At 42.9% G+C, this 12,345-nt stretch overlaps 1 protein-coding gene and 1 non-coding gene across 3 annotated transcripts; both read right to left on the bottom strand.

Moving 5' to 3' along the window:
* Positions 1-257: 257 nt before the first annotated feature.
* CCNG2 (cyclin G2) lies at positions 258-8,951 on the bottom strand. 2 transcript variants are annotated; one of them, XM_053589969.1, is made up of 8 exons: positions 8,631-8,951; positions 7,524-7,661; positions 6,765-6,902; positions 5,205-5,455; positions 4,639-4,717; positions 4,467-4,565; positions 2,437-2,642; positions 258-1,117 (listed from the first exon to the last, which is right to left on the bottom strand). In XM_053589969.1, the coding sequence occupies exons 2-8, from the start codon at positions 7,659-7,661 to the stop codon at positions 994-996; spliced, it is 1,035 nt and encodes a 344-aa protein (XP_053445944.1). In that variant the 5' UTR covers positions 8,631-8,951; the 3' UTR covers positions 258-993. The 2 variants fall into 2 exon arrangements, with proteins under 2 accessions (XP_053445944.1, XP_053446032.1); XM_053590057.1 differs by lacking the exon at positions 8,631-8,951 and adding an exon at positions 7,755-7,890.
* A 2,945-nt stretch (positions 8,952-11,896) lies between these two features.
* Positions 11,897-12,032, bottom strand: LOC128593351 (small Cajal body-specific RNA 11). The gene has a single exon (XR_008382334.1). It is a non-coding gene; the product is annotated as a small Cajal body-specific RNA 11 (non-coding RNA).
* Positions 12,033-12,345: the final 313 nt, after the last annotated feature.

The following is a 12,345-nucleotide window of genomic DNA, read 5'->3' as shown; positions in this document are numbered from 1 at the left end:
CGGCGCCTGTGGCTCAGTCGGTGGGGCGCCGGCCCCATATGCCGAGGGTGACGGGTTCAGACCCGGCCCCGGCCAAACTGCAACCAAAAAATAGCCGGGCGTTGTGGTGGGCGCCTGTGGTCCCAGCTGCTCGGGAGGCTGAGGCAGGAGAATCGCTTGAGCCCAGGAGTTGGAGGTTGCTGTGAGCTGTGTGAGGCCACGGCACTCTGCCGAGGGCCATGGAGTGAAACTCTGTCTCTACAAAAAAAAAAAAAAAAAAAAAAAAAAAAAACTAGCAGATTATGGATTTTTTTAAATAACGTATTGAAATAATACTATAGTCTGACAATACTTAGGCATTAGAAATGCAACTAACAGCCTTAGCCTGTCAATTATATCTGCTTTAGCAGAAACCTCAATAAAGACATTACATACTAAAATTCACAGAAATGGCAATATTATAATTCCTAAATTTATAAGATCTGCATCGGATAGACACTGATCATTTAAAAAACAAAACGGAAATGGTATTTGACATTTAAGAGTATGTTCTGGTCTGAGAAAGGAGGGAGGGGGAAATTTAAGATAAATCACTTAAGGATTTACCCATTGTCCCTGCTAAGGAAGCTCTTGCACACTTCCAGTCTGCGTACAGAAAAGACACCTGAAGACGTTATAAAATGTTCAAGATAAGTTACATTATTTAGCTTTAAAAATCCTTTTGAAAAGTAATAAATTGAAGGTATAAGCACCTACCCTCCTCCCCCAAGTAGCTAAAGATCAACAAGAAAAATAAAGTGCCAAGGTCTACTTATTTAAGAGGCACTAACCCATTTGATGGCTTAGGATAAATATGAAAATAGGCCAGATCTGATCTGAATAATAAATAGAAGGTAGGTATTCCAGTCTGTGTAATTCCTGTCTAGATACGGTCTGAACCAGAAAACTACCTACTCCCCCACTTATTGCTTTGAAACCTGTAGGTATAAATCCTGACACAAAACAACCAGATTCCTAAGATGGAAAGCATAGTGTCTGTGCCACTTTGAAGTTGAAAAAGAAGGTACACTCTTGATCACTGGGAGGGGAGCTGCTGAGACTCTCCTCTCCACAACTCATATCTTCACAAGAGTCTTCACTAAAAGGAAAAACACAAGAGGATACAATTACTTAAAATACATTTAAATTTTTTTTTAGGATGAATCATACACTTAAATGTTCTATAAGCAAAATAAAACTGCCATATGAATAGTTCTGTTAGGATTTTTATGTTCAAAATTTAAACTTTATAGAGATAAAATTTAATTTATAAAGACTATATGGTGAAGTCTACAGTAATCTCATTAGAAAATGCAGACTTTAAGAAGTTTAAACAAATTACTAATTGCCAAACTCTTATTCTCAGACCAGCGAATAACTATCAGCAACTAATTGTATACCTCTAAATATTTTATTTTATTTTTTTGAGACAGAGTCTCACTTTCTTGCCCCCAGTAGAGTGCAGTGGCATCACAGCTCACAGGTTGTTGTGACAACCTCAAACTCTTTTAGGTTCAAGTGATCTCTTGCCTAGCCTTCCAAATAGCTGGGACCACAGGTGACCGCCACAACACCAGGCTATTTTTTTTTTTTTTTTTTAGTGGCAGGGTTTCACTCTTGCTCAGGCTGGTCTTCAACTCTTAAGCTCAAGAGATCCACCTGCCTCGGCCCCCCAGACTACTAGGATTATAGGCATGAGCCACCATGCCCAGCCAAAAGAATGCTAAATATTTTAAATCCGATAAATGCTGACTACAGACAATGTCTCTCCTATCATGCCATCTGTTAACTTGTCTTTCTGCATCAATAATGGCATCGCTGATATTCTCAAATATCAAAGCAAGATACTAACAAGCTATGAAAATGAAACTTCTGGTCCTTTATCTCTATAGCACAAAATTCAGTAAAATCAAACAGTTCACTTTATAAACAAAAATAATTAAACTCTGAATAAGACAATGACAATGGATAAGAGTAAGACCATCTGTAGGAGACTGCCCCGTGAGTGCTGGTGGTTCCCTTTATTTTCCAGCCTGGGGTGCCAGTCTCTTCCTTACAGCACCACAGTAGGAATTCACACTAACACTAAACAGTCCAAAATGCTGTTTCAGTCTTTGGTTTTTTTCTTTTTAATTTTTATTTTTTTAACTAAACTTTATCTCCAAAGATAAAGGGATAAATAAATAAAGAGCAAAGGACATGAGGATGAAGATGAAAAACCAGCAGTTTTAATAGGTTGGGGTGAGGCCACATAAATCATTACCTGTCTTAATGAAACTACTTCTGGTTAATTCTGGCCTGAAGAAAAGTTAGTAGAGGCTTTCTCTGATACCTTACTTTTTACTATTCAATAGTTCTGTCTTGAAAATAAGTGGTATTTAGTCTGAGAAAGTATAATTAGTGAAGAAACCTGCTTACCTTTCACTTTCATCAAAACAACCCCCCTCAGGTATTGTTGGCAGCTCAGGAACGCTATAGTAGCTGTTATGGAGGTTCTGGGCTGTGCGCCTTGAAACAATCCAAACCAACTTCTTAAGATCTGGTTTGCAACATTCAGGAGAAGAATATTCCGCTAGACATTTAGAAACTAACTCTTTCCAGTAAAAGAACTCAGTGTCATTAATCTGAAAAGAAATGTTTTAATGAAGAAGTTACAACAGTGCTTCCCAAACCTTGCTGCAACTTGGCATCATCTATGAAGAAACTCTGACTCCTGGCTCCTACCCCAGATATTCTGATTTAATTGATAATGAACGTGACCTCAGCAACAAGAGTTTGTAAAGCTCCCCAGGTGATTACAATGTGCTGACAAAATTTGGAAACCAAGAGGAAGAGAACCAGAAGTATAATTTATATAGGATTCAATACATAGAAAGCTTTGCCTACTCTAAGAAAACACTCTGGGTCTGTCAACAGACCAATTATCAAGTTATACTGTTTAATAGTCTGAATGCAAAGGAACTTAACATTCCTTTTGCAATAGAAACATTGTTACAGAAAGCAATTTATTGCTTAGATTCCTAATAATGCACATTTATAGTACGACACCCAACACAAATGAAAGGGGAAGTGTCCAATATGAAAGAAATGTCCCAAAAAGTCCCTCTCCACTAGGTAGTGCCCCAGTTTATTTCAAGGAATCAATTTTCACTGAAGAGGTTTCAGATACCACTATCAATAAAAAGTTCAGATTAAGGGCGGTGCCTGTGGCTGAAAGGAGTAGGGCGTTGGCCCCACATGCCAGAGGTGGTGAGTTCAAACCCAGCCCCCGCCAAAAACTACAAAAAAAAAAAAGTTCAGATTAAAAGTAATAAAATCATGATTAAAACAAAAGCCATAAAGCTACCTATGTTATAGACACAATACTTCACACTGCATATACTTTCACAGACTTGTTCGCACATCATCTTAGCCTCCATTTCCACCTAACACGGCTATAATCTTAACGCCCTTCGGATGTAGCTTCTTCTTTTTTTTTTTTTTAACATTTATTTTTTATTTTTTTATTGTTGGGGATTCATTGAGGGTACAATAAGCCAGGTTACACTTCTTAATTCTCCCTTCTCACTACTCTACTACCCTAGCTCTGAGGTACTCAGTGACCCCCTTCAATTTTCATTACACTGGACCTCTCTTCAAAATCCAATCCTCTGACCACCTTCTTAAAACCTCTTTCCAATCTGACAGTGTTCCTCATTGTCAGGATATACCTTGCTTCACTTGGCTCTACTGGAGGAAAGAGCTTCAAGTGACTCCTACTCAAAAGATTCCACAAGTTTTTACAGTTTCAATCATTGCTTCTTTTTGAGAAATTCCAACTCTCAATCTCTAACTGTGGCTTATTTTCTGAGATTTTATTCCAGACAACCAAATGCTTGCTAGACACCTACCTACCTGGATATATCACCACCTAAAATTAACTTCTTCCAAATTTCTTGCCAATTACGCCAACATTCTCTCTGCCATTAGGTCTAAATTTTGGTCATTCCTGTCTCCTTGCCTCATTTCCACGCTTGGCTTCCAAAACCATGGTTCGAGTTTGATAGCCTTACTCCGGCTTGCAACTATCACCTAGACTTTCTATCTGTAAGCCTACTCTAAAATGACTTCCCAGTACAATGAACACTATTTTGGTGATAGGCACACCAAAAGCCCTGACTTAAGCATTATACAAGGTATTCATGTAACAAAAACATCTGACAGGTATGAATACTATAGAAAGGACACCTACATGCAGAAAGAAGCTGGGCTAGGTAACCAAGTTCCCTTCTAAATTAATGTTATCTGGATCAAAGCTGCATGTTGAGAACTTTAACACTTGAGATAAAAAAAGAAAATTGGTGTAAAAGTTAAAAACCCCAGAAAGTATTGATGTTTAAGTCACCACAGAAACAAATGAAACATTATGAAAGAAATGTGCTTTGAAGAATAAGGACTGAAGATATTACCTTGGAATGTTTTTTAACTAGCAAGAGAATTTCCAGTAATTCAACGGATTTCAAAGTTTCTGCTTCCAAATTCAGAAGGCACAAAGCTAATACAGATGGCTACAAGAAAAGAAATTTTTTTTAATTCAAAATAAGAAACTGTAAGCCATACATAAGCTAGAAATTGACTTACTTTTGCTTTTGAAAAGACGAGTCGGCAGTTGCAAGCTTTCAGCTGAGCTTCTAGTTTATCAAGGTTCAGTATTTCTTTCCTATATAATCCAAAAAAAGAATAAGGATGTATTAAACTTTCAAAGATTTAAATGTTTTTTTATAAAATTTTTTTTCTTTGTAGACACAGGGTCTACATTGCCCAGCCAGTCTCAAACTCCTGGGCTCAACCAATCATCCCACGTTGGCTTCCCAAAGTGCTAGGACTACAGATATGAGTCACCACACCTGACTTTAAATGGCTTTATTTTTTTTCCTCCCAGTGGTAAGACAGGATTTTATTAGACAGAAAGGAATACAGAAGGAGTAAAAAGTCCCAGAGCTTCTGACAAATGGAAGATCCAAGTTGGAAATCTCTCTCACGTCCTTTGCCTAGGGGCTTTAAATGGCTTTAAAGACTTGTCGAGAAAAGTCCAAGTTAAACATTTGAAGGGGGTAAAAATATAAATGTCACTGGCACTCTAATTCTTCATTGTTAGCCAAAACAAAAGCTCAAACTACAAAACCGTTACTCTTAATCCCACTGACCTTTCTGAAGTATGATATAGTATAATAGCATGGTATAAGTGCAAAAAGTTTAAGGCAGTAGTAGCTTCCAATTCATAGTGCAATTTTTCTGAAATTATTTTTTCCATCCGTTTTATGTCAGAAGCAGTACATTTACATTGACTGATCCGGATCACATCATGAGTGGATGGAACATTGCATTCTTCTTCAACTATTCTAGCAGCCAGCAAAAAACAACAGACTCCAATACAAGATAAATGTTTAGGTTTCACCTAAAAAAACAAAGAACAAAAGGCTTCTTTTAACAACTGTCACTTTGATTTAGTGAAGATGACACTTAAAAGACTATTGTAATGATGTTCCTACTCTTAAGACAGAACACAATCTTCCCTTATATGTAATTGCCCTTCACTAACGACTGTTAGACTTTCTTTAACCTGCCTTTAAAAAAAAAGGCTTTCTGAAACTTTGTTCACTTAATTTAAATTTAAATTTAAATGCAGGAGGAAAAACAACTTCCATGCAGGTTCAAAAGCTAGATTTACAGCACTGAGTTATGTTTTGTATTTCAGACTTATGCAATTCATAATAGTACAGTCTCCCCAAATATAAATTAAGCCTTTTGACACCAAAAAAGTATACTACTTCTTTGTATAAAATATAATATTTTCTACTCAACTTTTTTTTTTGTAGAGACGGAGTCTCACTGTACCGCCCTAGGTAGAGTGCTGTGGCGTCACACGGCTCACAGCAACCTCTAACTCTTGGGCTTACGCGATTCTCTTTGCCTCAGCCTCCCGAGCAGCTGGGACTACAGGCGCCCGCCACAATGCCCAGCTATTTTTTTGTTGCAGTTTGGCCGGGGCTGGGTTTGAACCCGCCACCCTCGGCATATGGGGCCGGCGCCCTACTCACTGAGCCACAGGCGCCGCCCTCTACTCAACTTTTTACACAAAATTTTGTAGGAGTCATTCCATATTTCAATATAATTTGCCGAAGAGAAATATCCCATCAGTTAGGCAGAGCAGGACATATGTAAAAGCTGCCACGGACAGATGGCCACCCTTTTCAGTGCCCTGAAAACTGACCCAGCAGCTGACAGTGATCCTATTGGCAGAAGAATCAATGCATTTTTCTAACAGTTGTTGGTGATTGTTAATAAGACTATGGCTCCCTGCTTTGAAAAGACTTATAGCGGGTCACCTTTAATACACTGTTACACTTTGTCATATTTCTGTACTAAAAACATCTGGGCTCCAAGAGAGACATGATGGGAGATGAAAATCTTATTTTAAGAACTATACAGAGCAAAAACCTAAAAAACAGTAGTCTCCCTTTTGTTACATCTTCAAAGAGACAGTACTTAAGAAGTATAGCAGAATCTAACTTAAAATACACTAATACACTTAATTTGTACAGTCCCTTAGTCTGGCAATAAGAGACTACAAATAATTCTGAATATTATAAACTTTATGTATACAGGGTATTATTATACTAGCTCAATAAATATTTATTGAACCTTTGGGTGCTAGGCATTGGGTATGGAAATACAAAGATGTACTAGTAAAAATGATTAAATACCTTCATAAGAGCCAAGAACCTGTCCAAAATATTAACAGCCAAGACAAAAGTTTCAGTGCAAGATCCAAAAAAGTTAGTTAAACTCCTTAAATCTTCTACTTTGGCATTTCTCAATCTTGGACACAAAGTGTTATCATTCTGCAATAAAAAACAAGAGCCAGAGTTTACAATCTTCTTAGAACTACATAGAAGGATAAGACAGATTCAAAGAATAAGGTAATTTTTTTGCCTTAATCTTCAAGAATACTGGGAGAAGACTGGCATCACTTAACTAAAGCTATACACTTCATCAGATACAAGGTGGAGATCATTGCTTTTAAAAATATGTATCATAAAAGCACTTCAGCAATTCAATGTTAAGGTAAACCGTTGCCACAATCCAGAGGATTATAGCAAATATAATTCAATTCCCTTAGAATGAAGACAGAGGGTTCCTTGTTTACTCCTTAAAATTATGTAAGACCCTACTATAAATATTTCATATGCAGAGGTATTTCCATGGATGAACTGCTCAATTCATAAGGAGCCTTCCACCAGCAAGCTGGGGACGCTACATTTGCAGAAACACTTCTCTTCAGTATCACTACTCTCATTCTTGCAAAGAAACAAAACCAGGACCGGGTAATAATGTTTACCTTGGTGCTCCAGGAAGACCGATTTTGGTCTTAAACTTTGCAGTTGTGATGCAATTGGGATTTAAAAAGTCATCTCCTCCTAGCCCCATCAACTGCTTGAGCAAGTTCTTTTCTGCCACCTTACCTCCGGGGTAGCCTCCATCAAGCTCAGCCCTTTTTCTCGAGGTTGGAATCTCTGCTCTTGCTCCAGGTAGAGGTTCAACAATCCAAGGAGCTGGACCCCTTCACGACCTGCCAAATGCTCTGCCCCCAAATCCTTCATCTGCAGCAAAGATACCACACTTAACATAAAACTGGGGGGCGGGGTGGTGTCAGGGGTGGGGTACAGGGGGGCAGAAAGGACGGGGGCCAGTACCTCCAGAGAGAGGCGCCCCAGCACACCCCGCCGAGAAGCGGACGAGGGGACAGATCACGTCCGCCGGAACCCCGAGGTAATCCTCCCCACTGCCCGGGAGGTGTGGCAGGGGGAGGGGCCGTGGTCACCGCCACCGGCCAGCGCTGGGTCAGACCCGCCTGCGGTTTTTCAAACAGGAAACTGTCCGCGGGCGGTGTCTAGGGTCTGCCCCACCTGCAGTCGCGCGGGGAGGGATTTATGCTCTGGGGACTGCACCGGGGGAGGGGGAGGGGGCAGCGACTGCCGCGGGTTCTGCGGAAAGGGAGCTGCACGATAGGGGGGAGGGGAGGAGAAGTCTCGCGACCGAACAAAGAACCAGAGGAGGAGACTCCGGAGCCCCGCCCCGCCCCGCCCCGCCCGGGAGCCCAGTTCCAGAAGCCCCTCACGCTGGTCGAGGCCCCGGGCCTCCCCAGGCCGCGGCTGCTGCGGCTGCTGCGGCTGCTGCGGCGCCTGCTCCGGACGTGCCAAAGTAGCAGGCGCCCCAGGGCGAAAGAGCGGGGCGCTGGGGCGGGCCTCCCAGCTTGGGGCCTGGGGACAGAAGTCCAGCCCACCCCGCGCCCGGACAGCACTCATCCGCCGAGTGATGCCCAGTTCCGCAACCCTAGAAGTGCCACCCCGGCAAGCCTCCAAGACAAAATGACGAAGGAGGGCGCGGGGTGGAGCATCGCCTTTTAGCCCCGTCGCCCCCTCCATCCGCCCCTCCAGCATCTCTCCGCGGCCGGCGCCAAGTCCCATAGGGCTGGGGCGAGGGCAGCTCCAGGGCTCTGTGACACCCCCCCCCCCGCAGTCCCGACCACGAACAAAGAAACCCAGAGCGATCTGGGCCTGCCCACTCACCGCGCCGGAGTTGCGCCTCCGCCGGCCCGCGGCGTCGCGGTCTGGAGGGTCTGGGCGCGGCGGGGCGTCCGAGCTGGTCTCCGAGGTCGGGGACCGACCGCTTCAGCTGGGCCCCTGCACCTGCATCCGACCCTTCCTCCCTGCCGCGGCCGCCTCGGCCTCACAGCCCCGGCTCCATCCCGCTCCTGCGCCCGCGGTGTGCAGGGGCGCCGCGCCGGCCGTCCAGACCGGCAACTCCACCTCTGCGGAGGCCCCTGCAAACCCCTGATTTTTGTTTTGAGTTTTCGACGCCCCCAAGGGGCGGGGCACGTGACTCCCCGCGGAGGGATCTTCTACTTCCTCTAGCCTTTGAAAAAGAGTCCCGCCACTAGGCGGCTGTTTTCAACCCCTTCTGGCCTCCTAGCTCCCCTGGGCTTTGCCAAGCTTGTCCTCCCGTCAGGTTCCCGGGCGGAAGGCGCAATCGGGGCGTCGGTTTATTCCGCGATTAATGCGAAAGGGCAAGGAAAGGAGCGAGATGGTTGAGGAGCGGAAGGAGACTCCTTCTTGGTCGCAGCGCACCTTTTAAAGGTCCCCGATTTATTTTGTTTTCAATGCTTTGAAAAGTCCGCCCAAAGTAGCCGGCTCTCTGATTGGATGCGGCTGGGTGCGAGCCAAGTGCTGAGGCCCTGATTCAGTCTCGAGTCTGGATTGGCTAAGAGATTGGCCTTCGAGCCCTCTGATTGGCTTTCGCCGTATCCTGCGCCTCCGTCTTCCTTAGGGCCTTAGCAACTCTGGGGTCTGGGTTGCGCAGGCCTGGGATGGAGGCCTTGAAGACGTTGGGTACCTGTCCTTGGGGTACTTTCCTCCAGGCCAGCTCCTCCTGTCCCGGGGGAATGCCTCGCTCTTTTTGCCTCTCCTAAGAGCTCGAACAGCTAGATGACCTACCTTCGTGATAACCTTTTCCTCTACAGGAGAGTTTTCTATGATCCTCCTTTATTTTGTCTTGTGGGTTCATTTACAATCACCAAAGAAATTATTCTGACATTTGGGGGTGTACGTGTCGAAATATTCAATAAATGTTACATGTTTTGATATTTATTTTAAAATTTCCCAACCCAAGGTGGAAAAAATGGAGTAGATAGGTAAAACAGGATGAGCACAAAGTTCAGAGAGTCGTTGAGGCTGGATGGTGAGTACGCGGAGGTTTTGCTATACTATTCTAATTAATTAAAAATTCCAAGGAGGGACTTTCCAATAAAAACTTTGCACGTTTGTAAGGGTATGTAAATATCTAATAATAGCATACCTCAGAGATTGTAGTTTGTACTGTTGTTTTAACATAGATTCCCAGAGCTTCTTGGTCCATCATTGCCCTTAAATTTATCTTTTATTGTTCATTATACTTAGCGTTATTATTATTGGTGGCACCTCTCCCTAGGCAGGGCAAAACAGACCAGGTGCCTTAAGCCAAAGAAACTTTCACAAGGAATATGGGGAGAGGGGTTGACGCCCCTGGAACTTTTATAGTTTGTTTACTTTTTTCCGTTCTAAATTAGTGAATAGTGAACAGAACTGGTAAGTTCTAATCTAAATAATCAGATAGCCCCTAGGAACAGATTTCTCTTTTCTGCTCTATTGTATGTTTCCTGAGCATTGTTTTGTTACTTGTGAAATATGGGAAGGCACAGAGCATACCTTTAGCCTCAGCTCTCTTCTCTTTCCAGAGAAGCTAAGGAATTTTAGAAAGTCCCTTTGCATGTTAGCTAGGACTAAACACAGCCATCAGTCAGGAGCACAGAGCAGCTGGGGGAAGGGAGCCCAGAGAGCTAATACTCTTATTTCAGAGAGGTGTGGCCTTGTTGAGGGTTTTGGAAAATTAGCACACTACTTTCAAATTATGTACAGGTTACAGTTTGATCTTTCAAACAATATTTAAGCAATTACTTTTATTCAACATAATCATCTTGCTGGAAATTGAACTAGGAGAATAGAGCTAGGAGTAAAAATACATAGCTGACAGCTCATTGTACAGAGCGTAAAGAGGCTCCGTGGACAGAGTCCATGGAGCTACAGGAAGCAGCTGGACCAAAACATCCACCATGAGGGAAAGGGGAGTTTGTAACCAAAACATGACAGAGACGAGAAACTTTTTTTTTTTTAAGTAAGAGACCAAGAGTGGAAAAGGAACCTAAGTCATAAAATAAGTGACATGAAAGAAGCAATGTGATATTATGTGGTAGAAGATTTTAAAAATATAAGACAAAAAGGAAGAAATCTAGAAATAGCCCTTTCTTCTTTCCTTAGATGACTAAATCTTAGAAAATTTTACAAAATGTGTACTATACGATATTTCGTAACAGGTATTTTGTGTGTCTTTTTTATAGGCAGCCTCTTGAATGATGTGAACAGTTTTCTGAGAGAAAGACAAGAAAGCTTTGTAAATGGTGTTGAATTTCCTGCTCTTGGCTGGCCCTGCTCAGCACAGGAGAAAAAAACTGATCAAGTTGTCCAAGATGGAGCCCTTTCTCCACTTTAGTCCACTTACCTAAGATGAAAAGAAAACAATCATTTAAAATATGAGTCCAGTAGTTACATCATTCTTTTTTCAAAATACTTCCTTTTAAGAGTGATGCCCTTGGGGGCAAGGGGGTATGCAGCTGTTCTCTGCTTTTTGCTGTTTTGTTTTGTTTTGTTTTTAAATAATAGCCCTTCTTCTGATGCTATTTGTTCTTATCATCCTGGCTTACTTTACTAGAGCTGAAGATGTTATTTATTAAAAAGAGGCATTATTCCCTGTTGGTTAATCAGACTTTACCCATTAGCTACCTTCTAGCCTTTCCTCAGCTTTCCTTAGGGCCACTTTCCTGCGACATGTATTCCTAGGAAATAAGGAGATCGGAACCTGGCAGCCCCCAAAAAGAACGCCAAAGCAATTTCTTTTTAAGATATTTGATCTTCTCCAGCACAGTGGCAGGGGTACAGTGGAGCAGAGTGATACTCTCTTCTCAGTAACACCATGACTTCTGACAAGGAGCCCATTGTCCTCGGTGACACATGAGACTGAAACTGGAAGGTGCGCACAGGACAGGTGATTAGCAGGGAGTGCCCACACAGACAATGCCTCCTTCAGTGAACCTGGGACTCCTGAGAGGTATCCTTCAAACCCAGTGGCAAATACACTTCTCCTTTGAAAAGAAAATAGGGCATTCCCAAGGGGTTTCTGTGGTGCTTCTCTGAATGATTCATACTCAGGCTTTCTTGAACATCTGTTTTCTTTTTTTAATTAAATTGTCCTCTCTACCTGTAAGAGCCAGCCCTAGTCTTAGGATGGCTCTCCTAAACCCAGAAGGAGAGGGCCTGTGTCCTGCCAGGCTCTTCCCTGCACTTTGTAAGGCATCACTATTCCCACAACTTCCCAGACATCCAGAATTGCTCCTCAGAAACAATAAATCCTAGCTTTTTATTCAACAGACATTTAATAAATGCATACTAAGTGCCAGGCATGGTACTAGACACCAGGGACACAAAAATGGATAAATAGCCCGGGCACAGTGGCCAGCGCCTATAATCCCAGCACTCTGGGAGGCCGAGGCAGGTGGATCACCTGAGCTCAGGAGTTTGAGGCAGCCTTAGCAAGAGCGAGACCCCATCTCTACTAAAAATGAAAAACAGGCAAGAGGATCACTTCAGCCTGAGAGTTTGAGGTTGCCCTGAGCTGTGATGCCATGTGGCACTC

Source organism: Nycticebus coucang, chromosome 1 (genome assembly GCF_027406575.1).
Source record: "Nycticebus coucang isolate mNycCou1 chromosome 1, mNycCou1.pri, whole genome shotgun sequence".
Classification (NCBI taxonomy): Eukaryota; Metazoa; Chordata; class Mammalia; order Primates; family Lorisidae; genus Nycticebus; species Nycticebus coucang.
The sequence above is the reverse complement of the archived record's forward strand: the minus strand, read 5'-3'. Positions and strand labels throughout refer to the sequence as shown.

Bases quoted from the DNA above. Each gene is read 5' to 3' on its own strand.
- CCNG2 (XM_053589969.1), bottom strand. From the start codon at position 7,661: ATGAAGGATTTGGGGGCAGAGCATTTGGCAGGTCGTGAAGGGGTCCAG. The intron at 4,566-4,638 runs GTAAGTCAATTT...CTTTTCTTGTAG, and splicing joins TCGTCTTTTCAAAAGCAAAA to CCATCTGTATTAGCTTTGTG. The intron at 2,643-4,466 runs GTAATATCTTCA...ATTTCTTTTCAG, and splicing joins TAGTTAAAAAACATTCCAAG to ATTAATGACACTGAGTTCTT.